Source organism: Pelodiscus sinensis, chromosome 3 (genome assembly GCF_052426305.1).
Source record: "Pelodiscus sinensis isolate ZL-2025 chromosome 3, ASM5242630v1, whole genome shotgun sequence".
Taxonomy (NCBI): domain Eukaryota; kingdom Metazoa; phylum Chordata; order Testudines; family Trionychidae; genus Pelodiscus; species Pelodiscus sinensis.
The window spans coordinates 125,356,531-125,381,473 of NC_143054.1; the positions used below are offsets into that span (position 1 = coordinate 125,356,531).

The 24,943-nt window shown below is 42.9% G+C and overlaps 1 protein-coding gene across 2 annotated transcripts; it reads right to left on the reverse strand.

Annotated features, from left to right (window-relative positions):
* Positions 1–2,527: 2,527 nt before the first annotated feature.
* Positions 2,528–24,857, reverse strand: URB2 (URB2 ribosome biogenesis homolog). Of its 2 annotated transcripts, none has more exons than XM_075924722.2 (10): positions 24,644–24,857; positions 23,471–23,613; positions 20,640–20,816; positions 16,297–19,705; positions 13,413–13,573; positions 11,755–11,865; positions 10,579–10,821; positions 8,656–8,746; positions 8,118–8,257; positions 2,528–3,225 (listed from the first exon to the last, which is right to left on the reverse strand). In XM_075924722.2, exons 1-10 carry the CDS (start codon positions 24,855–24,857, stop codon positions 3,028–3,030), a joined length of 4,887 nt encoding a protein of 1,628 aa, XP_075780837.2. In that variant the 3' UTR covers positions 2,528–3,027. The 2 variants fall into 2 exon arrangements, with proteins under 2 accessions (XP_075780837.2, XP_075780836.2); XM_075924721.2 differs by having other exon boundaries at positions 24,708–24,837.
* Positions 24,858–24,943: the final 86 nt, after the last annotated feature.

Sequence of the window (24,943 nt, forward strand, 5' to 3'; positions counted from 1 at the left end):
TGGTTTTGGTGAGAGCTGAGGAAAACCTCATTTCTTAGGTGTCTCAAACATTTCAGCAAACCAAGAGGAAGAAAATTTTAGTTTCAGGTCCAACAAAACATTTTGTTTTCGAGATTTTTAACAGAAGCAAAAGGAAATGAAACAGAGAAGGTGGTTAGCTCTGAGCTCAGTGGTAAGGACATTCATCTAGCTAAGAAGGCCCAGCTTCAAATCCCTGCTGCTGTCCAGTGACTACTCAAGTATTTTGTAGAAAGTGGAACAACTTCAATAGGAAAGACTGAAGGCAGCTCTGCATCAGTGCAGCTGCTGTAGCACTTTAATGAAGATGCTCTTAGCTGACAGGAGAGAGCTAAAGCTTCAGAGGGGTAGCCAAGTTAGCCTGTAACTGGAAAAACTTAATACAAACAACAAATAGTCTTGCAGCAGCGTAGGAACTAACAAAGAGCTAAGTTAATCCACTTCTGTAGGAGGTGATCGCTGTGTCAACTGGAGCTCTACCCCCAACAGAGCACTGTCTACACTACTTAGGTTGGTATAATTATGTTACACCAAAGTAATTCTGTAGTGTAAAGCAGGACTGAGAGACCCCCTTCCCAGCATATTATATAGCCAGGTCATTAGAAGGAAGACCAGGGTTCAAGTTCCTTCTTGCTGCCTAAATCTCCCCAGAGATCAAACCTGAAAAAATATCTAGATGTTTTGTTGCAAAAATGAAGAACTGAACTATTTTGACACTCCCCAAAAGTTTTCTTTGACAGAAACAATTTGCCAAAAATCAGCACACATTCCCAAAATGTTTCAGTTGATCCAAGTCTACATTTTTCAGTGGAAAAAAATGCTTAGTCTGAAAAATTTCACCCATCTTTAGTTGTAACTCATACCTTATCCTCCATATACAAGATAGACACACTATCTGGCTGCGGGCCAAGGATCTCACTGTACCTGGCTCAGCCTCACTCCTTTGAATCAGAATTCTCACATCCTTCTTCCTAGTGCCTCTGCAGATGCTAGCAGCAGTCCTAGTCATCCTCCGGTTTATACCATACCACTGGCTCCTAGATCTTCTCTCCCAGGGAGTTCCTCTGCTACCTCATTTTACTCAGTCACAAGCTGTTATTTTCCCTCCAGGCCTACTCCTTGCCACTCAATCCTCTGTTACTCATCTGCACTAGTTGGGGAGGCAAGCTAAGTCTGGCACAGGTGCCAGTGATCCCTAACCCTTCCCCCTTGCCTCCCCCCCCCCCAAATCCCCGCCAATCCCTTCAAGGCCCAGCTTGCACTGTGAAGCCCCACACACTTGACACACAGCATTAACCATCCTTCATGTTCCTGGATTCTCAGGGAGCAGTGGTGGCGAGGACTATCTTTTCAACTCTGGCTATCCAAGATGGCATGTGATTTTTCTACTTCATTTAAAATATCACAGCACGCCAAATTGTAGCCTTTCCCCACACTCTCTTAAGGGTTAAGAGCTGTAATAGTTGTCTTCTTCCATTAGCATACACAACTAAATTAGAACACAAGATGTTATTTTGGGCAAAGATGTCCCAGAATTGGTAAAAATCAGATTTTAGCAATAGTCATATTTTTTTCAAGTCATCATTATTCACAAGTTTGTAAGTCAGTAACTATTATCATTTGCAACTATGCTTAAGGGGATAACATCTAGGAAATCACACTTAAGATGAATTAAAGGTTGTTTCAGGGACTATACTAGCCTCTGAATTCCCATGCCAATTTGGGGGTAAGGGATTATAATCAAAGTTTCCTGTACTCTTAGATATTCTCTTCTCTCTTGTGTTGCTGGGTAAAAGCCCCCACACACACAAAAGGGGGAACTTACCATGTCTCCACTCCTGCAAACTGCCTCTTACAGGTACTAGAGTTTATGAGGCTATACTGTCTGCATTCATGGAACAATTTGCAGGAGCAGGAACCTAATCTGGGAGCAACATTGCCCAATGGAGAGGGCACTGAACTCAAAAGACAGGAGACCTGGGTTTTGTCTCATCTCAGCACAGACTTGCTCTATGACCTTTGGCAAGTTGCTTCATTTCTCTGGTCTTATGTTCTTACCCCATCCTACCATCAAATTTAGGTGGCAAGTGTTTTGGGGCAAGGCCTGTCTCACTCTGTGTTTGCATAGTGCCTGGCACAAGAGGGCTCTTATCTCAGTTGGGACCTCTTGGCACTCCCGTCATATGGTGATAAATGAGCAATAATGTGGGAGAGCAAAACTGACCACAAAGTGAACAAAAATAAAAGCAAAAGCTTTTCTCCCCCACTCTAATCTCTTCCACTTATCAGCTGTAAAGATACCAAAAAGGCAGAATGATTCACTTTGGTTATACATTTGCACAAATTCAGCATGTGTGATTTTATCAAAGTCATAGGAGGGCAGTATTGGATCAACAAACTGTTTTGATTTTGATAGAAAGGAGATATTTGATAATGCTTTCTGGTTCGTTTTTATGATATTTCGGTAGACTGTAGAAAAACGTACTGGCTAGACAAATACAAACACCACTTCAGGTTTTCTAAAAATCTGTATTTACACAATTTTGTAACAAAAACTGACAGAATATTTTATAGCTGCACACATTTGTCATGAATGTAAAAAAATATGGCATGAGGCACACTCCCATTGTTTAGTGATGGTCTCCATTGTAAATTGCAGGAGGGCAGTTGCATAAAGGCTCAAGGTTTTCACTTAATACATTCTTTGCTTGCATAGGAAAATTATTTCAGCCCCCAGATCTTGTAACATGGAGCATATAGACAGGCTGCAGAGAGCCCACGAGAGCCTCAAAGATTTTAAATGGGGCTCTGCACATCTACAGTGGGGCTGAGACATAAGCATGTGTCTCTTTCCTAGCATACCTGTAGAGGCCTGTCATACAGGGATATATCAATATGTACTTTTAAATAAACAACCGGGGGGATGATTCTGCAGCATGCTGGCCATCAGTTTCTCAGTTCTACACAAGATCAAATCCTTGCTGATTACGCAATGTTATGAAGGCTGCATCACGCAGTGTACTTTTTCTCCCCGTGCTTTTTAGATTTGTGGTAGTGGATATAATCATTGTACAATTCCTTAAAGACTTCTCTTACGCCCGCCTGTAGCGATGCATTTAAGAACTTGATGTCACGTTCAATGCAAAGGTCTAGGATGTGGTAAATTCCCTCAGTTAGATGTTTCTTTACAGGTGGATGTAAGGTCACCTAGAAGAACAAAATCTCATGAAACTTTCCACTTTCTATAGTAAGTATACATCAAGTACACAGTAAATAAAGTACTGACAAGATACAATCTAATGCATCAGCCTATCTAGAATGATCAATGATTTCATTATCTAATATTTCACAGTGCTTATTTCCCTGATTTTGTAAATCTGATTTAAAACACAGCAATAATATTTGAGTCTGCATATTAAAATGTGTACTGGTATTGACTGTTCAAGACTTTGTCATACATGGGATAATTTGAAATCATTACAGCCAAAAGAACCATCAAAAAAACAAAATAACTGCCCCCCCCCCCCCAAATCCTACCATAAAATACTCATATCTATCCTGGAACAGATTTTTGTATACCTCTTTCATATTCAGGATACAGAACAATAGCCAATATTAGTTGCATGCTTTTCAATGAAATCTCAGGAAATGTCCTTCAGTGAGCCTACATCTGCAATGGTTATTTTGTTTTGTCTTTTCCAGTTTAATAATTGCACTTATCTAGCAACTTTTATTTAAGAATTTCCATTTGCTTTATAAAAAATAATTAAGTAAGCCTTTAAAAAAAAACAAAAAAAACCACCCTGAGATATGTGTGTTTATTTCACCATTTTAACCTCATGAAACCCTAGGCATAGAGAAATTAAAAGACTTGCCTAAGGCCATTCCGTTACCTAATGGAAGAACTGGAAATAAAACCTAAAACCCCTAACAGTCGCTTGCTAATTGCTAGATACCCCATTTCCCCACAACTGCCATAATCCCTACAACAGAGCACCTCAAGGGGCTCTCAGCCAGTGTTGGCTCTCGGCCAGTGTTGGGCAACCTGCGGCCCAAGGGCCACATGCGCCCCTTCTACATGTGCCCCTCAAGGCATTTTGTTTACTGTTGCCCATGTGCAGGGTTGCCCGATACTACTGGATTCTACCTACTGTTTTTTTCCTACCACTATTACAAAAAAGACAGGCACAAAGCCAGGGCATGTGAAGTGAGGTGCGTGCTGACTGCCTCTGTACCTAATCAAAGCACTGCTAAGGTTCAACTGGCACATCACGCAAATTCTACATATGCAAGCACAATTAGCAAAATTCCCCTAGCCCAGGGAACCATCTTGGTTACAACACATGAAGGAGGGCCACATGAATGCCACTCACTATCCTAGGTTGCCCATCATTGCTCTAGACAAACTGGAACACACTCTATGACCATAACCAACTCACTGAACTATTTACTGCCTTAGGTTCAGGTGGCCTCTGAAGCGGAGCATGTTCTAGCTTCAGGAAGAAGTCTGATCCCTACCAAATATCAACATTAACTTGGTGCCTCCAGACCTGGGCGTCTGCACTCCAAACATAATGAAAACTGCATGAAAGGCTCTCGCTAAAATTGAGAATTTTACTCTTATAGAAGTAGACTTCTAATCCCTGCATCAGGTCCAGGCTCTCTTTCTGCCCTGAACATATAGAGCAGTGAAGGAACGGGGCTGCCTTCTAAAGGATAAAGAACCAGTTGATTGCTCAACAAACCTTTATTATTGAGAAGTTGGGCCAAATTTATAACTGGTGAAAGCATATGCATCTGTACTGGAGTTACACCTGTTTACACCACATTGGAATTTGCCTTAAGCCCTCTTGACTGGTCTTTACTTTACAGTACAACTCCCACTAATCGCTGTCTAAAAACATTATAAGATTTAAACAGTTGCCATTGTTGGCTGGCAGTTAGTTCAACCCATAAACACCGTTTAATCTATATAGTTAAGCAAGACCAATTTGCATTACAGAATTCTTCTCAGGGCATGCTAAGCGTCTGAAGAGTTATTTCACCATTGGTGAATTATGCTGCAGCTCAGAGATAACACATGAAAGGTGATATATTAAGCATATAAAAGAGGCTTCAGGTGTATCCAGTGCCAATGTTCTTTATAGGAAGGTCAATGAATAGCAAGTTTCTCTGTTTTCTGAGTTGCCCATCCAAAGGCCCTAATAATGTCGTTTGAACAACGTTGGTTTATAGTTTTAAATTCCTTTAATTTTTGCAGAGGGCAGAGGAGGCTTGACAAAAGAGTCACTTATGCTGATTTTGAATATTTTTCCCAGCCCCTTTCTTTACCCTTTCCTCACCTGGCACCACCAAAGTTGCAATTGATACTGACGGAGGATTAACCAAGTCTGATTGGAGTGCAATTTGTGGAAAAGAAAAGGAAAGGTGAAAACATGAAGATGATTACAAAGAGCGAGAAACTAGGAGCTTGCAGCTTTTGCTGAGGACTGGAAACAGGTGAGGCAGATACCTGAGTGTGCATTGCTGTGGATGAGTTACTGAACACTGTGCTTTTGTCTACACTGCAGGGTTTTTGTGCAAGAAGCTTTTTGCAGAAGAGTTCTTCCACAAAAACTTCTTGCGCAAAAGCGCGTCCACACCTCAAAAGCACATCACAAAAGCAATGTGCTTTTGCGCAAGAGAGCGTCCAAACTGCATGGACAGTCTTGCGCAAGAAAGCTTTGACTGCCATTTAACAGAATGGCCAGCAGAGCACCTGTGCTTTTTCTCATAGGCTCTTTTTGCACAAGAAACCCCTGCAGAGCGTCCACATGTGCCTTTTTGCGCAAGAGCTGTAGCACAAAAAGGACTTATTCCTCGTGGGGAGAGGAATAACTCTACCAGAAAAAGCCCTCTGTCCTGTCGATTTACTGTATTTTATTTTTTTGCGCAAAAACATGCTTGAGGTGTGGACGTTCTGCCAGTTTTTGCGCAAAAAGTGTAGACATTGCCTGCTACAAAAACAGGTAGGGCATGCATGCCCCAAAAAGGCAGAGACAGACAGACAACTGAGCAGCATGTGAATGAGTTACAGAACTTTACTCCAGTTAGTCCTACTGAAAGGGAAAAAAGACAAGACAGGAGCAGTTGGATTTGTTAATGCCAAAATTATCCCCCTTGGGGTTCCCTATGGCATTACTTCGAGTCACTCCTGTCCTTCACTTGGACCCAACTTATTGCCAGGAAGAGCTATGGCTGCAGAAGCTTGACGAAACGGACTATACTGAAAATTTCACATTACAAGAAAGAGCGGCCAAATTACAGGAGCAATCATCTGATCAGCCAATTGATGAATTGGGCAGCACAGGTGGCACTCAAGTGGCTCAGATTATCACAGCGTTAAAATGCAGCAACACTTTGCAAGTATGACATCAGTCTAGAGAGAGCCTGAGGTTCTGCTCATATGAGATGCAGCCCAGTGAGGCACCTGGCAAGCTGTGCAGATGTGGATTAAGCCAGACAACAGCGGTAGAGATTTGTTATCCTACTTCAGGTGCTCCAGATGGCTGATGCAAACATGGGGATTTGGGTGTCTGAACAGCAGCCAACAGCAGTGAGACAAACAGGCTTGGCTGGGTGAATGCAGAAAGGACATCAATGGAGAGACTAGTATACAATGAAGTCCTTGGACAGACTTTGCTGAGAGGTGGCAAATAGCAATAGTACTCTAGAGCTCGTTAGTTTTTTCTCCAGGACAGCGATATGTAAAACTCTAATCACTAGCACAAATAATTACAGGAAGATTTTGCAGGCTTTGATGGACACAGGCAGCACTCAAACCCTAATGAAATCCAAACTGGCTAACCTGGAACAATTTTAGTATTTCAGATGTTAGATCTGGCTGCAACAAGCTACTCCAATGTAGATGTCTTTTTGACTATGCAAGAGCAAGAATATTTGCTTTCAGTAGAAGTGGGGAATGGCCTTGCATATGATATAGTTCCTAGGTCAAAGCTCTAGTCAATCAAACTAGGCTTTTACACACAGTGTTTGGCTGATCCTTTCCTACTAATAATAATGGGTATCATCTAGGAGTATGCTAAACTCATAGGAGCTGAGGACAATAGCCCTAGGGAGAAGGCTAGGAAAGAAGAAGGTTGGGGGGGGGGGCGGCAGGAGGGCTGCAGATTAGGAACCCCTTGATCTAATGACCTTTAACTCTTGCTTTCCTTTGCACACACTCAATCCCATTGTTCAGGAAATGGTTAAGGAAGAGGATGTAACCATCCTAACTGCTTACTAGACTCTCTCCCGTTTCATCAATGCCAAATTCTTGGCAATACTTCTAAAGTAATATCAGAGCCTGGTCATCAATTCCAGAGCACTACATTATCACTCTCAAAGGAGAAATTTTAGTCCCAGAGTAAAACACCCAAGAGAAACCCCTACAGAATGGAGGCAGGCAGCAAGGTATAAGATGTGCCAAAACACATTCTCTGTTAACAGCTAAGGTTAGGGCTCAAACTCAGTGCTCTGGTATTCTTAAGTTCAATGACTACAGCGTGTCACCTTTCACGACTCACCTTCTGTGAGAACAGGCTGCCAAATAACTCTCTGACTTCAATCTAGCCCTAGTCTTTCTGCAAAGCCCATGTGACTATCACTCATTCTCTCTCTGGTCCATCAGCAAGCTCAACCTGAACTAGAGTAGCAAACTTTATCCTCTGACTTCTTTCAGAATCACTTCCCAAAAGGGGCTGTGGTGTTGTGTACCAGCTGAGATCAATTTAGGGAGGATTAGAGCCTTGATTTGTAGCCCAGGTGTATGCAAAAAACAGAAGAACCAGGTGATTTTTATAAATGCAGTTTTTTTACAAGGCATATGATCTCTCAAATAACCACATATTTGGACCACTAGCCCTACTCTGCATCCCCATGAGCACTTAAGAGAATTTAAAATAGCTCTTTAAAACAGTAACAAAATACAGGACTATGTAGCACTTTAAAGACTAACAAGATGGTTTATTAGATGATGAGCTTTCGTGGGCCAGACCCACTTCAGTACGCGACTCTCAACCGTAACCTTATAAGGACAATGGTGGATGACTGTATATTACCTTCTGCAGTTCAATCACATACTGGGCCACTATGAAGGGAGAAAACACTGTGAACTCCTCTGTTTTTGCAGCAATGTGAGTATACATCCTTTCTATCAAGTGCGCACATTTCAATACAACACCAAATTCATCTGTGCTCCCTAAAAGAGAAATCAAATTGTGGTTTAAAATTAAAGGTTAAAAAAAACTCTGCTATACCCTCCTCCCCCAAAATGAACATAAAACCAACAACTAGCTAGCCATGGTTTCATATTTTGGATTTGCCAAAAGGCATTTTATAGATATAGTATCATGAGCTTTCATGGGCAAAACCGACTTCCTCAGATGAATGGAGAGAAAGATGCTTTCTTTTTCTCCATTTACCTGAGGAAGTGGGTTTTGCCCACCAAAGTTCATACTACTATATATTTTTGTTAGTCTCTGAGGTGCTAGTCTACTACCTATTTTTTAAAGTTACACACAGTTCGCCCTATTCTGCACCTTCTTCTGTGCACTACACCCAGACTCAGGTATATTAATGAAAATGACGACACAGCACCTCTGTCTCCTTTCTGTCGCCCCTCGTGCATAACGGAAACAACCAGCCTATTGAAACTGTTCAGGAAAGATGGCGCTGATTTTAGCATCACCTGCAAGAACATCAAACCAAAGAGGATCAGACAATGCCTAATGCGATAAAGAAAATGGTTTCTTTATTAAAGCAGCGCACACAACATAACACCCCAAAATAAGAGTGGATTTATGTGCTTAAAAGGAAAGTACATTGACTATAAGCTCTACAGGGAAGGGAATGTATTTTTGATCTGTTTGTACAGCTGCTGGCAAAATGGGGGACCTAGGGATCCTAGATGGTATGGTTAATACAAGTAATTGTAATAATCTCAAAGTAACCCCACAGCCACAAGTCAGAGGTTCAACGTTATGTTATTCTAATGCAGTGGTTCTTAACCTGGGGGTAATTTACCCCATGTCATAACCATGAGGGCTGGCCAGCACCTGGGGACTAAGGGGTTAACAATGTCTCCTGTCTCTAGCCAGGTATCTGGTCAGCCAATGGCAATGCAGGTAGGGATTTCAAACTGGGACAAAGGAATTTTAAACCTTTCCCTCCTTTGTCTGAGACAGAGTGGTTTCTTCCAAGTAACAGGGAGATGGGAAGGCCTGTCTCTCTCCAAGAAAAGTCTTTTCACAATATGTAAGTAGGGCAAAGTTTATATAATCCGTCAGGCATTACTATTTTTCTGGTTTGGGAATGTGGAATTGATGTCTGAGTTGTTCAAAGTGTGTTTTTTTTCCTCTCTCTTTAAAAGTGTTTTTCCTTTTATAACTAAAGTCCTGAGCCCATCGGGGGGAGAGGGAGGGTCCCCCCCATGAGTATATTGGTAGCTTTTTTTCATCTGGCCACTTTATTATACTTGCAAATGTGGTATTGTTTTGATAATAAAAGTTTGTTTTCTTTTTCTAATTAACCTGGTATTGGTTCATTTCTGTGTCCTGGAAAATCTGTCTGTGGGTATATGCATGCCTCTGACTAGGGGGCAGCTACCACACTGCAGCTTGTATTTTCTCTTGTCTTTTCAAGCTCTTTGGGGAAAAGAGCTTGAGGTACCCCAGAGGGTTTAGGGAGGAGGTTTCCCAAGTGATCTCTTACCTCGTCTCCTTGGAATACTTGAGTGGTGGCAGCGGTTTTTTATTCTCCAAAGTCTGGGTATTAGGATTTTGGGGGGAAGTTTTTGTAACAAAGCCTGTAAAGATCAGGTTTGGGGGTGCTTTTGCAGGCCCTGACTTCTGCATTTGTCGTACTGGAGTGGGAAACAGCCTTGACACCCCTCGAGGGGTAATTTGGCATATTTCAGGGGGTAATAAGTTTAAAATAGGTGTTTAATTTTGTTCAACATAATGTATGAGAAAACAAAAGACAATAAAAATGATTAAGCATAATGTTCTTATTATCTATTGCCATTTTAAAAAGGAGGTGGGGTCATTTTGGTTTATTAGTTAAGCTTAAGGGGTAACAGTACCAAAGAGGTTAAGAACCACTGTTCTAATGGCTGTGGCATTTACTGTCGCCTACACGGGACCAGCACTTGCCCATGGGACCAGAGATTAAGGACCAACACACTTATTCATCTGAAAATTATTTGGGAAAAAAATCAGGTTTCAGCTGACATCAGCAGTAGAGGGAAAATTTTCAAAAGTGACTTAAGGCCAGGTGCTTAAGTCCTATTGGCCTACAGAGACTCAGTCTAAGTACCTATGTCATTTTTTAAAAATTGAACAAAGGAACTTCTGAAAGCATCACTCTAATCTAACTTTAGAGGTTATGTGATAGTCTGCTTTCAAACTGTTATAATTTCAGAACCTCTATGATTTTTCAAGCTACTAGTCGTAGGTCAGGGATTAACTTTTTAAAGTTTCTGATCACTGGACCTTTCCCACTCGTCAGCCCTTCTCCCTTTACCTTAGGGTGACACTGCAGTATAGAGAACAGGACTTCATGAATTCCTAAGAAGATATTCCCATACTCCTCCATCTTCAAATGACCCACAGGGATAGTCAAAAGAATGCTGAATGCCAGTGTCACATGATGTGGATTGGAGAGAATCTCTTCTCCTTGCCTCAGTAAGGTTGCTACGGTCTCCAATATAGGTACAACAATGGTGGGAATCAGCAACTGGTCCTGACAAGCCTCTTTAGTTTGCATCTATATGTGAAAATGAAGGCAACAAGAAAAAAGTATTTGGCTGTTTCCACATGCATCCTTTTTCCACACTAGGGAGTTGTACTGTTGCACCTTGACCCAGCAGCAGTATAGTGGTGCAAACTGCAACAGCATAAAGCCTCATGCATACTAGCCAATCAGTTCTAGGTGCAAGCCATGCACCATAGCCACCTGCAGCATTGCTTGAGAACACCACAAAGCCTATGTGTTGTAGCATCTATCCGACAATCCTGAAAAGAAGATGCATACAGAATATGGTATACAGGGTCTATTTGCACCTGTTCATATTTTTGTCCTTCTGTCCTTCACAAGCTCTGTCTCTCCTACGAGTGTGAGAGCAGTTCTCTGGCCTTTTGTGGTAGAGGTGATGGCAGGGGATTCCCAGCCACTACCAGACAGATTTGAGCATGAAACCAGAGGGTCAGACATCATGATGGCAAGCACAAATACCACAACATTTGGGTGCAGCACAACACAGGTAAGGAATCTGATTTATTTTCATTCACTCAGTAATTTCCTGGGCTCTCTTTTATTTGTTGGCTGTAAGGCCAGACTAACAGGGTTTTTTCTTCTCTGCATCAGAAAAAGAGTTGCCTAGGCTGTGGGAGAGGCAACTCTCTAAGCCACTCCATATAGCCTAGTGCTTGAGTCACTACACACATAATGTAGTGTAGCCCCAAAGATATAATCTTCTTCAAAGCAATGGAGATGATAATGAATGAGCATTTTTGCCATGCCAACATACTGGGATATACTTGGAGAAATTTGGGCCAAACAGCATAAATGGATCCTAGCCACACAGATGTCAAATGCATAACATTTTTTAGAATAGATTTCTGTGTGTGTTTCAGACACAATAGTTACAAGCTCTGTCAAACTTATACCATGGCAGGTAACACCATGGGAGTTACTTACAACTAAAGCTGTGATGATCTGTGGGCTGGTAAACCAGAAAGCTTTCTTTTTTTCTCCACTTAATGGGCAGCTGAGCAGCAATTTGATTAGCATAACAGCTGACAATATTTCCTGCAAAAAATGGATACACAGTCACTGCAAAAAAGATAAAGGTGCTCACTTGAAATAGGACACCTCTCAGAGAAAACGTCACATTAGCAACAGCTCCAAAAAACTGGTGTTGAGCAATAAACACCTTCACTTTCTGTACCAAGACTATTTTGAAAACAGATCATAACATTAAGAACATTTAAAAATAAAGGCAGATCAACTCAGGTAATGAAGGGAAGTGGTGTAAGTACACATGCATGAAACTCATATGTACTTTGAGCCAATCATATAATCAGCATGTGTTACCAGCTAACATGTCACCACATATTGACTTATAAGAACTAAGATGAAGGTCTAGGAGCCAAATACTCCAGAGCTTTAACTCAGCTCTGAGTTCCAAGTTACTTAACCCTCCAAGAGGGGGTCTGTACCAGACTTGTTTCCAAATTTCTTCCCAATGTTACAACCACCAATTCAGCTCCATTGGTAACAGACGTTAATCATGTCACCTAATGAACTACTGGAAGATGCTTAGATGCTATGGTAATGAGTATGGCATAAGAACCCGTATAGAAAAGACTGGTGGGAGCACTAATATAATGAGTGCTTCACATACCTGCTGGTACTTTAAAGCGGCATGCCATTTGACCCTGTTCACAGTAGGTTTGGACAATAAAATGGTTAAAATATCTGTGGCTATAAGTGTGTTGTCTATGCTACACTTTTATTATAACAACAATGGGACATTTTTAGTGATAAAATCTTCCACCTGGTCTTGATCTCAGTTCCTCCATCTGAACAAAGGAGATAGCTGTACTAACTTTCTCTTCTCCTCAAAGCAGTACTGGTGTGTTTTGTAGAGGCCTTTGATGATGAAAAGTACTCAGTTAGTGCTAAGTAGTACTCTGATTAGCAAAGAACCACGCACACTACAAGAAATTTATACTAGCATGTGCCACCCAACAACTACAAAGAACAAACCACACTAGGTGTGACTTTTAAATGAACTAGGCAAATCTTTTATGCATTGTTTTGAGTGAAGTTCATGGACTGAATCAGCTTCCTAGTAATCAAGTACATAAACAAGACAAATCACTATTTTGGCAAGGAGCCTCAGGACTCTACTGGATAATAGCAAACAAATTAAAGATTTTATTTAGCCAGTGTGTAATGTTAGAATTAACACACAGGAGTCCACCTTCAGCACTCTCTATAGGAATTCACCAATGTGAGACTCCTATTACTGGGAGTTAGAGTACTAAATGTCTGAGGATCATACTGAAAGCTTTCTTCATTGGTAGCAAGTTTCTCTTTCACTGTGTATTCTATTGATCTCTGGTATTTCTAGGGCACTCTTCACCACAGTATCTAAACACCAATTTTACTGCCCTGTAAGTTACCATGAGTACGCAGCATAAAACAGAAACACATTCAAAGCTCAACTCCAAAGTCTTCCTCATTTCCTGCTCAGTCTCTCCCTTTTCGTCCTGCCATTCATGCTCTACTGCAGTTCAAGCCAGGGAGAGAGAAGAAAATAAATGGTATGAAATAAGTCAAAAGTTCCCTACTTTAGGATTTTGTTTCCAAATATTGCTAACTTCAAGTCCTTGGAGCACCAGCCTCATCATGACACAGAACTCCTCAGTAGTGCAGTTCTCCATCAGGTGGGTCATCAAATCTGTCAGCTGCATTTCTAGATCTTGAATTACCTGGACTGTGGTGTCAGGGCCTGTGTATTCAAGAGACACGAACACAACTGAATTGCTTATCCACATGGGGACTTGCCACAAAAAGTAACTTTCAAAACCAAGCCTTAAAAAGGAGCAGGGGTGGGTGTAACAGTTCATGTGGGCAGAACATTCTTCTTTTTCCCACCTCCAACAGCAGCAGTGTGTCATTCAGAACATATTCCCACCGTACTGTTTACCCCACTGTTATCTTGATTAATTTCCTTCACTCTGTGAAAACACTATCAAGATGCTTGTTCACAAGTGGGGGGAAGGAGGAACAAGCTGATCACAATCTATAGGATATCAGGGTGCTGGGAAGAGAGCCACAAATCACATGAAAATTAAGATGACAAAGCTCATATCTCTGTTAAGCAGTGACCAGATCTCCTACATGTTTCCAAATCAAATATTAATCAAATGTTAAATCAAATATTATATTATTTTACAACTAGTTTAAATCTTAGTTACTTTGCAAGCATATTTGCACTCTCCACAAACACCCCAAATAAAGCAGTAATTCCTGAGATTTGTGGCAAGATTTTCTGCATAAGAAAATAATTTTAATGTATTTAAAGCTTTGCACTTCTACTGCACATTCTCAAAGCATCTTATTACCATTCATTATGCCTCTGCACTAAATATGATATGAGCTCTGTACCAGCACTGGAGATGTTAAAGGGAGTGAGAGAAGAGCCAGGGTCAGAAGTTGGTAATCCTGACTCCCAGTCTTATGTTTTAATGTCGATATCTTACTGTCTCCTTTGGTGAATTCTATAACAGGAAAGAGTTGAGATATAGTCTGTTTCTTGCATGCAGTATAAGAAACTTACACATAGACACTACATAAAAATCAAGTTGCAACTCAGTTAGCAAGAGCTTCATCCAGGCTCACAGATTTACCAAAACGCTTCTCAATACAGAATTGTACTACAATTACTCTCTCTAAGAGAATAACAAATGTGCTAAATCTGTAATAAGCAGGGGTTAATACAAATTTCTAAAATAAATGTAACAGTAAATCAAGCTAAATCAAACCCTTTGGGAATCAAAGACAAAATAATACTGACAAGGGCTTTTTTTGTACTACTTATACTGCACATATGCAATGTTAGTTTAGGTGATATTGCAAATGAGGCAACATAGCATAGTCATTAGACCACACTAGCACAGAGGACCAGGCTTCTAATCCCAATTCTGTCACTGGCTCACTGTGTGCAGGTAATAAAAGACCTGGTTTTCAGAAAGGTGCTGAATATCCACAGCTATCACAGACTTTGCTTCGAGCATCAGTTGCTGAGCACCTCTGAAAGCCATGTCAGTAGCCTTTCTGTTCCTCAATTTTTTCACCTTTAAATGGAGATGAACCTTATCTGCCTCTGCAAGGTCCTCTGAGACCTTCAGATGAAAAGTGCTGAGTTATTTACCTAAGCAGATCCTTCAATGCTAGCTGCTACACTAGATACATATGATTTTTTTAAAAACGCATCTTCAGAGCAGCTCCCAAAAGTCTAACCACATGATCCTAATCAGAACATTTTTACAGGGGTGTTTTACAGTGCCTTCAGTCATCGTTTATAGAACACCAAAGTATCATTTTATAGAAGAGCTTGGGGCTATATTTTCAAACCATGATGGATTTGTGTCACGAAATATGCATGAACAGCCATAAAGTATGTATTAGCATACTCAAAATACATATTCTTGCATAAAAACAGAGCTCTTCAGCATATGAGTAACTATTTCTGTGAAAGAAAGGAGATCAAATAAACTACATGGCTGACATCCACAAGGACCCTCCAAATGAGACCACTAATTAAGTGTGGTCAGCACTCCAAGTCTCAACAGTGACCCCCCAAAAGAGAGACAGGGAAGCTTTTAAATGGGATTCATTTTCTGATGGGCTAGCACAGGGGTGGGCAAAAGAGCCTCCACAGGCCGGATCCAGCCTGCCAAGTGGGTTAATCCGGCCCCCCAGAGGACCTACCGATCCTCCGCCTCCAGGCTAATTTTTGAAGTTCTCTCCACCCTACCAAGAGCACGTGATGCTTTGAAGCACTGTGAGCTCCTGGCAGAGCAGGAGGAGACTTCATGTGCTCCCCCCGCCCCCAAGCCCTGATTGGTCAGGGAAAGGGGAGGAGAAGAGAGAAGCACGCAAAAGTTGCCCTTGCTGTGCAAGGAGCTCGTGGCATTTAGAAGTGGCGCGCACTTTTGGCGGGGCAGGAGGAGGCTTTGCACACTCCCCTGCCCACAGGCCAATCAGAGTCTGGGGTGAGGGGAGCACATCAAGTTTCCACCACCCTGCAAGGAGTGCACAGCACGTAGAAGTGCCACACACTCATGGCAGGGTAGGAGGAGGTTTCGCATGCTCGACGGCCCAAGACCCTGATTGGCCTGGGGGTGAGGGAGCATGGGAAGTATCTTCCCACTGCCAGGGGCATGGGTGCTTAGTGGGAAGGAGGGGCAAAGGGGCTCCCCCACTCCTGGACTAATCATGGTTTGTGCACAGGAAAACCCGAAGCATTCTGGCCCTGCCCCTTCTAGGGTGGCCCGGTGCCACTTCAAAAATTTGTGAAGTGGCTCCTGGCAAAAAATTATTTCCCACATCTGGGCTAGCATAACTGGATATCTTTAGACTTTTTGAAGAACCTCTTATTTGCTTTTACCCTCTCCCAGCATTCCAAAATTAACAGAAGAGTTGAAGACAATACAAAGAGCTCCATACCGGCAAGTAGTTGTTTTACAGAATGAAACACAGTGAGAGCAGTCTGTTGTCCAGGATACAGATCTGTCACTGAGCAGAAAACGGTTAAAAACTGCAAGGCAGAGTGAAGGAACTGCAGATGACCTCCTGCCAAGGTCAGCTCTCTCAGTATCTGTGTGTAAAACTTTTGATACAGTTCAGTGTGGGAATACTCCCGATATTTTCCTGGATCTTTAGGATTCCCTTGCCCACCTTCTGTTTTCATGAAGCCACCCACACACGTCATCAGATCTGCTTTCAGTAGGGTCGTGACTGATGGGATGAGTGCCAAAGGTAAAAGTTGATCTTTGGTGAGGTTTCCAAGACAAAACTGGATGGCTGTTCCTGTCTGGAGGACTGTTGGCTCTAACAAAGCAGACAGCATTTCTGTCAGTTGCTGTTTTTTCTCTGGCTGCTGCTGGAGGTATAGAGTCAGAACATGGCAGAGTGTGGTTAGTGGCACTAGGAGCAGCTGATTGACTATAGTGTTCCAGGTCTTGCCTCTGTCCACATCAGCATATGATTTGCAGCTCACTAGGAAAGAAGTGAACTTTTCCAAATTGAGTTTCAGGCTCTGCCTCCTTTCGACAATCATCTGAAGAAAGCATTCCAAAAAGGTTCGGGTTACCTGGAGAAATTCTATCCAGTCAGGAGTGGACAAAACATCAGCAAAGTTTTTGCTGACTGTGAACAGGGCAGTCATGACAGCCTCAAGAACATCACTGGCATGAAAAACTTTAAAGACAGAATTGACACTTCTGCCAGTCTGTAGGCAAGTGAGGAGGCGGAAGCAGGTAATTAGAAACTTCAGTGACAGCAGCTTACTGCAAGAGACGTTAGCTCTAGTATTGGCTATCAAGGATAGCAGCAAGAGAAAACAACGGGTATGGTCTGAAGGCAAAAGACTGTCAAGTTTCAATGCAGAAATAATCTCTAATAAATGCAAAAAACTTTCTATCTGGTCTTCTTCCAAAGTAATGGGGGATCCAGCTCTTGTTAACAACAATACATGTTGAGCAATTTTTTCCATTGCTGTCCAACAAACCAACAGTTCATCCTTTGACTGTTTGTTTTCTGACAGTACCTCTGAAGTGCCAACCATTTTGCAAGATGAGAAGACTTCATCATGCCATGGAATATTATCTGCAGCTAGCTGTTGAATAGGCTGATCTGCGATGCCCTGTGCAGCAGAACACAGTACACCAGCGCACTGCTGAATAATGTGACTTATAAATGCACAGTGCAGCACCTTAATTTCTGGAAGAAAAGTACTATGTAGCAAAGCATCCGAAATCTTTTCAACTACGATAGAGGAATCTTGATCTGCAGAAACTTCCCGTGCTTCAGTCAATGATAAAGTCTTCAGAAGCATGTCAGCAACATACTCTATATCTTTCAGAGAAAGATAAGGAATCAGGATTGTAAGATTTGAGACTACAAGATACCAGTGAGCAGCTGGGTAGGAGAGAGCATTTATTGCACTAATGTTGCCATTCCAAGGTTCTGACTCACCCGTGCTCATGCTTGATCTTCCAGAATGAAGGATGAAAGCTGCAGCTTGCTGCAAGGTGTAAAGATCAGCCTCAGTCTGAAAACTGGTTTGCATTAGGACCTTTTTTATTTTCTGAAGCATAAGCCGTTCTAAGCAATATTTACTAGTTGAGTAGAAATTACTTGAGAGCGCCACTATCTTCTTCCAACCCTGTCTGTCCATACCAGGGAGAAGGGCTGAAAAATCCCAGCTCTCTGCAGCAGGGTCACTAACACCATCAGTTGCTTCAGCCAATCGAGACACATATTTACTGCTGTTTATACTAAGCAGAGTGTCAACCTCCACCCATGTGTAGACAAGTAGGAGTGCAGAGTCACTGACCTTCTCTAGCCATAGCCCTGGTTTATTTTCCTCTGCCCAGTGATCCTTCAATAGGTCCAGCAATGGCTGGATTACCTCTCTCTGCATCTTGTCCAACAGATTCTGAGTGCGAAGGACAACAGGTAAGGGAGTGACATTATCCAAACTCTTCATGTTGAACAGGAAAGCGTGCAGCACTGAGCTTACAGACAACAGCTTCAGTGCCATGTCAAAATCCTGTTTAACATCAGGAATGATTAGAGTCTGACACTTCTCCAGTAGGAGGAACAGAATATCCAGAATCTGGTTCGGTGGCAGCTCAAGGAGACACTCACTAAGTTTTGCTGTCAGCCCTGCAGACAAGACCGGCAGCCTTAACTCATCAGCAGCTGGACGGCAGATCACAGACAGAACCTCTTCGAAGAGCTTAGGGAACTGTCGCAGCTTTGTGTAAGTCTGAAACATGGTGTTTATGAGAGTCTCCTGGGGCTTCCTTATACGTGGCTCAGAGACTTCTGCGTCAATCCAAGCTGAGGCCACTAGGTCATCCAGATCTGGCTCCACAATTAAATGATTTAACGAAATCAAGGCCTTGAGACACCTAAACCAAGCTGGGACAGTAGCCTGTGAGTGATTCACCAACATTTCTGCCAGCTTGCGGTAAAACTGGAACTGAATATCCTTGTGCCTGATCCGGTCAGCGGCAACGTTATAGATATCATTGCTGAGAACCAAGTTCAGGAGCTGTTCTATAGCAAGCAGTTCTGTGCTCCAATCTGTGGGCGAGAGCATCTCCTGCCATAGATCCTCCTGCAGGTGAGAAATCCTTAGACAGCCAAAAAGCCTGGTACACATGTGGAAACAAACCAAGTGGTTTTCTGCCTTACAGTAAGAGTCCAAAAAGAGCTTATAAATCAGAGGTACTGAATTTGCTATTATGATCACCTGGAGAGCTGGTTCACAAAAACCAGCATCGTGCAGCTTAGACAGCACTGTACTGACCGGCAGCAGAATAGTCTTAAGAGCTCTTTTCTTTTTCTCTTGCAGTTCCCTCTCGGGTAGGAGCTCCTCTCTGTAAGATGACAAGAGTTCAGGCTGGAAAATCCCTGTCTGCAGCATGGCCTCTATTTGATTTCGGATTTCCCTGCTCAGATGCTGACGTACACGGCCATCATCTGCTGGTGTCCATGCTCTGGCCATAAGCAAATGCCTTAGGAGCAGTGCTGGTTGAAATAAGTGACTGGTCACTTGCCCAAACACCCGGTTTGGGTTGATCTGTTGCCTCTGAATCAGGAGGTACTGAGTGAAGGTCAATTGGAGGACATCAAATAACTGGGAGGTCACAGCATCTTCTGAGGTCAGCCACTGACAGGCCAGCCAGGAAAGCTTACTTAGGAGATTCACCATGAGCTCATATTTTGCTGTATAAATGATGGAGAGAGGTGGAGTGGAAAGGATGCCCCTGCAACAACTCAGCACTGTGCCAACATTTTTGTGGGATTTTTGAGCACATGACTCTGAAATCCTTTCGTTTATGACCTGAAGATTTAAAAAAAAAAAATCACTATCAACCTTGCACACAGAAACAAAGGTAACATGGGAACAGACAACATAGTGAACAGATAACATATGCTAGAGAGCTCTGGCTGGATCCACCAACAGGACTTAATAATAACAGATTGGAAAAGCATAGATCCACCAATGGTCATTCCTGATCCCAGACATAGACTACTGGTCATTTGCAGACTGCAAATTCATCAGGGTAACGACCTTGCCTTTGTATGTGTTTGCAAAGCTTCTAACAAAAGGGCCCACTCCTGACTGTGACTACTCTACTAGAAATAACAGCAATAATGGTTTATGATCCACCTCATTCTAAAATAGTGAAGAAACTTAATGCCACAGAGAAAGGAAAAGCTAAATGTCCTCCCCATCTCCACAAAGTCCCTGCCACCATGGGAAAATTCCTTCCTTATCCCAGATTGGGGCAACCTATATGGCAAGGATCGCCATTAGTAAGCAAAGAATTCCATTTATACTCTAAAACAGCCATATGATGTCCTAGAGTTGAGTGTACTAGGATACATTTGCAAGCTTTTAATTCTCTCATGAGTAGTCTGAATGAAATCATCTGGACTACTTGCGAGGGTAGGGTTTGCCTGCCTGGGTCTTTACTTACTAACTAAAATATTTAACCTCTTTAAATTCCTGATGAATTGGTGAGAGGAAAACCTGGGAGAGATCACCCCAGTATGAGATTACTGGGAAGCATTTTTGCTTTCCATCTTCATTCTCCACAAGTATCAGCTCTCTCGCAAAAAAGGGGACAAAAGATAAAATAAATACAATAGCCTACAAATATAAGCTAATTATCCATAACTATTTTGTATAACACCTCTCTCTGGGAGGAAGAATACCATTTCACATACTGCACTGATATTCACCATCTTACAGACAGTTTGGTTTGAATTACCTGTGCAATTGAAAAACTGAGGTTGATTATCTTTCCATCCTTTAAGAGATTCTGTAGTTTTCTGCTATGAAGAATGTTATCCAGGTACGTCCAAAGTTTCTCAACAATTTCATCCTCCAGTTCAAGTTTCTTGTTGTAATACGAAGCCAATGCATGGCTCACCCAATCAAGTAATACCTATGTTATTACAATAAAACAAATATACAGCTCTGGGTGATCATATTACCTGCATGGGAAAAGGATACAGAACAGCAGCAACTACCTCAAACCTGAGAACTGTGTAGACAGATGCCCATGAAGAATGAGCAGTGTGGATACAGAAGTGCAGTTCTCCAAATAGGATCAGGGTTTAAATTTGTAACAGTTTCTATTGTCAAGTTACTTTTGGCCCCCTTCACGCTCTAACCTTCATAGTAAAGCTAATGTCAAGAGTGAAAATGATAGGTTCCTTTCAGCTTCACTTAAACTGGCAAAGAAAATTTCTCATACAAAATTTTGGTATCAGTGAGGACATTGTTGAGTTAGGGTTCTTAGGAAAAGAACTGGTGGATTTTCACTTTATAAAAATTGTTCCAAATTCCAAAATGTAGAAACAGCTTGTCCTAATGATCACAAGTTTATTTAAAATCTTGATCTCCGATAGAAAGATCACACAGGCCTTATTTCCCTTTTTTGGAGTTCCTATTTTTTCAGTTTCTCTCTCTCTATATATTGTATACCTCAAAGTTTTGCAATCTGTAGAGCTTACAAAACCAATGGGCAGTGCCTGTTTTGCTTACAAAGTATGCAGGAATAGCCCATTTACTACAAGGTCTGCAGACCGAATCTGAAGATTTTATAAACTCCACAATCACAAGCACCAAAGACCCCACCTGACTTGTTATAACATTTATAATCCTTTACAAGTCAGCACTGAATGTTCACGGTCAATAGACTTCAAACTCCTTTCTGACTACTCTGGAGATTCATAGCTCTTATAAAACTTTCAAACTTACAACTACAGTTAAGGAAGAAGCACATACTGTAAACCAGCGGTGGAGAACCTCAGGCCTGGATGCTTGCCTGGCTCCCGACGTTGAGGGCTCCCTCCCAGCACTAGGGAGCCTGCGCTGACACTTCAGCCCCCCCTGCTACTGCACCACAGGGCTGGAGCACACAAAATCTACTAGCCTAGGACCCCCTAGTTTCTGGTGTGTGAGGGGAATGTGGGGAGTGTCTTTTCTCCTTCTCAGTCAAGGTTTGTGGTTTGATTTTTTTTGCTTCTCACTTGTGTGCAGCCCCCAACTGATTTTTCTGTGGGTTAGGGCCCCCAATCAAAAAAGGTTCCCCACCCCACTGAACAATGAGCCAAACAGCTATCATTCAAAGAAACAATCTCTGCTAGCAAAGCAGCAATCTCTGCTAGCGATTTTTAAATTCTGTGAGAGTAATAAGAAAATATTAAAATTATTAAACCCACTGAAGCAGATCCTTAGTCCTCTGAGGGAGTAAAGAGGAAGCATTCAACTCCACTCGGTTATATATTTATGTGAAATAAATAAGATTTTCTTAATTTGTTTAACTTCTTTATGATGATACTTTGAAATAATATTTTACAAATTTTAGTTTTCTGTAAAAAGCTAAAAAAATGTAGACAAATATTAAAATAAAATTATATTGTATAATACTGGTCACTTAAGTATTATACCCCATGAGCATGCCCCTACCCTGACTTGGAAGGACCACTTCTAGAAGTGAGAAGGTAGTTCGCCAGTTAGTCCATTCTATGCTGGACCTTACTGCTGAACTCGCTAATCACAAATTCCACATAACTGACTCTTAATGGTCATTTTGTGATGGAGATGAAAGCCTATTAGGAAATAGCTTGAAGCCAAGCTCATTTCACATAGGCTACTACGCAATAGGGATGTCAATATGTAGACCACTACACCATTACCCTATAAGACTGAGCTTATTGGTTAATCATGTCGACTACATGCATTCCCTCTGTGGCAGCAGCCCCTGCCGGAGGGGAGTTCGGAACCCTCACAAACAGGAGCTGCTGCCACCCCGCTCTGCTGCCTCTGATACTGTATCAGAGGCAGAAGTGCTAGGCAGCAGACGGAGCCAATCTGTGTGGGGAGCGGATTTTTAAATCAGTTCCCCTTGCGGACCAGCTCCTGCTTGCCACCTTGTGTTGCTGCCCCTGACACAGAGGCAGAAGCAGAGGGTGACAGGGACTCCTGGGAAGTAGGGCTGGGAGCACACTGGCCACCGGCCAAATCTCAGGCACTATCGAATAGTCATATAACTGCTATAATGTAATGAGATTATATGACTATTCAATTACGTGCTAACATCCCTACTACACAACCATCAGCAGCAACAACTTTCAGTTACTCCTATTACAGCAGTTTTAGCACATGGTCTACAGTTGATAGGATACACAATGCACTATTTAGCCTCTGAATCAGCTTGCTCTGAGGGATGTTAAAATGCATTTCTTTTGGTACAGGTCTACCCAATGACATTTTTAGCAGGTACACATTTACATGCGAGGGAGGAGGTGGCTCCATAGGAGCCAGTGTGCGAGGGGGAGCCTGCTTGGCTCCCCATGAGCACTGGCTCCCACCTCCAGCTCCCACCTCCACTGCTGCTTCTGATACAAAGGCAGCAGGGGCAGGCAGGGAGAGACTGCATGTAACCCCCATGAAGATTAACTGATGAGCCCAGGATCATCAGTTAATCATTTAGACATTTACATTATCACATCCGTACTTGGTCTCCACAACAATAAACTGATACATGTTTCTGGTTTTGACAGTTAAAACAATTTTTTTAAAAAAACTCACCTGTTCTTTATTTGGAAGAAAGCATTGATGAGAAATCCATGCAAAATGAGCTAATTTAATTTTGTCTTCCCAAGAGGTTTTTGCACTTTTCAACTTCAGATGAATTCCAGAGTAAATTGCAGCCATAGAGCCTAGCACTGGATCTGAAACATCAAATTCACAAAAACGTTAGATGCACTAGAAATAAACATTAGCTGGGAGGATTTAAGAATATCAGACTATTAAGTTAACAGTTATTCATCTTCATTAAAGCCGACTCTTAGTTGGGCTAGCCCCCACGTTCATTTGGCTTTGCAATGCAAGACACCCGGATTGGATACCCTGGTCTGGTTATGGAGAAGCCAATCCATGGAAATCAATGGAAACAACATTGGATATCAGGCAAACAAGAGCTGGCAGAAAGGAGGCGACAACACGAACTGAGACTTTCTAAAACAAAAGACGGGACTATGCAGCACTTGAAAGACTAACAAGATGGTTTATTAGGTGACGAGCTTTCCTGGGTTAGACCCACTTCCTCAACCTAATCTCATAGACACTAACCTCCCCCCCCCCCCATTCTAAAATCTGATTTGTCAATTTTATGTGTTCACTTTTTTTTCTATTGTATCCTTTGGTATATATGGTCGTGCCAATTTTCTTCCACTATTTGATCTGAGGAAGTGGGTCTGGCCCACGAAAGCTCATCACCTAATAAACCATCTTGTTAGTCTTTCAAGTGCTGCACAGTCCTGTCTTTTTTGTCTCAGCAAGTCCAGACTAACAGGGCTACATCGCTGTTACTGAGACTTCCTAGTAGAGCTGCTGAAGTACCCGCCTCCCCCCCCCCCCAAGCACAGGCAGCGGCGCATGCCTGGCACCCCTCAGGATCAGCCCCTCCACCCAATGCTTCATTCGCCCCAGGGCGTGCGGGCCAGAGCTGAGCCCGGCACCTCCGCGCTTGCTACGCCAGGGATAAACGTAGGGAAAAATGCCTTGAGCCCCGGCACTTGCACCCCTCCCCCGCCCCCCGGGAGAGCCACGGATCCGAGTGAGACCCGGCTCAGGTGCGTCCCGCCCCCCGCTGAGCCAGAGCGAGCTGCTGCTGCCGCCGCCGCCCTGCGCCAGACCCACCTGAGACGCCCCTCCCCCCGCCCGAGTCTGGGCCCGCGTGGCGCCAACCGCCGCACTGACCCCGCCGGCAGCTCGCTCGCACGCGCCCGACCCCCGCCCCGCGGCGCGCAGGTTCCAGCCTCACCCAGCCGCTTGCTGCCCAACTCGCCGCGCGCTCACACACACACACGTGCTGCCGCCCCGCGGCCTTCGCCCTCCCGCTGAGAAGGCGCCAGGCAGCGCTAGCCGAGCGCCGCGGCGAGAGCTTCCCATTGGTGGGGGGGGGTGCGCGCATGCGCCGTTGAGGCCGCCCCCAGGCCGCCTCGCTCTCGGTGTGTCAGTCAGTCATGGAGCGGCTGCCTCGAGCCGCGGCGGAGAGGG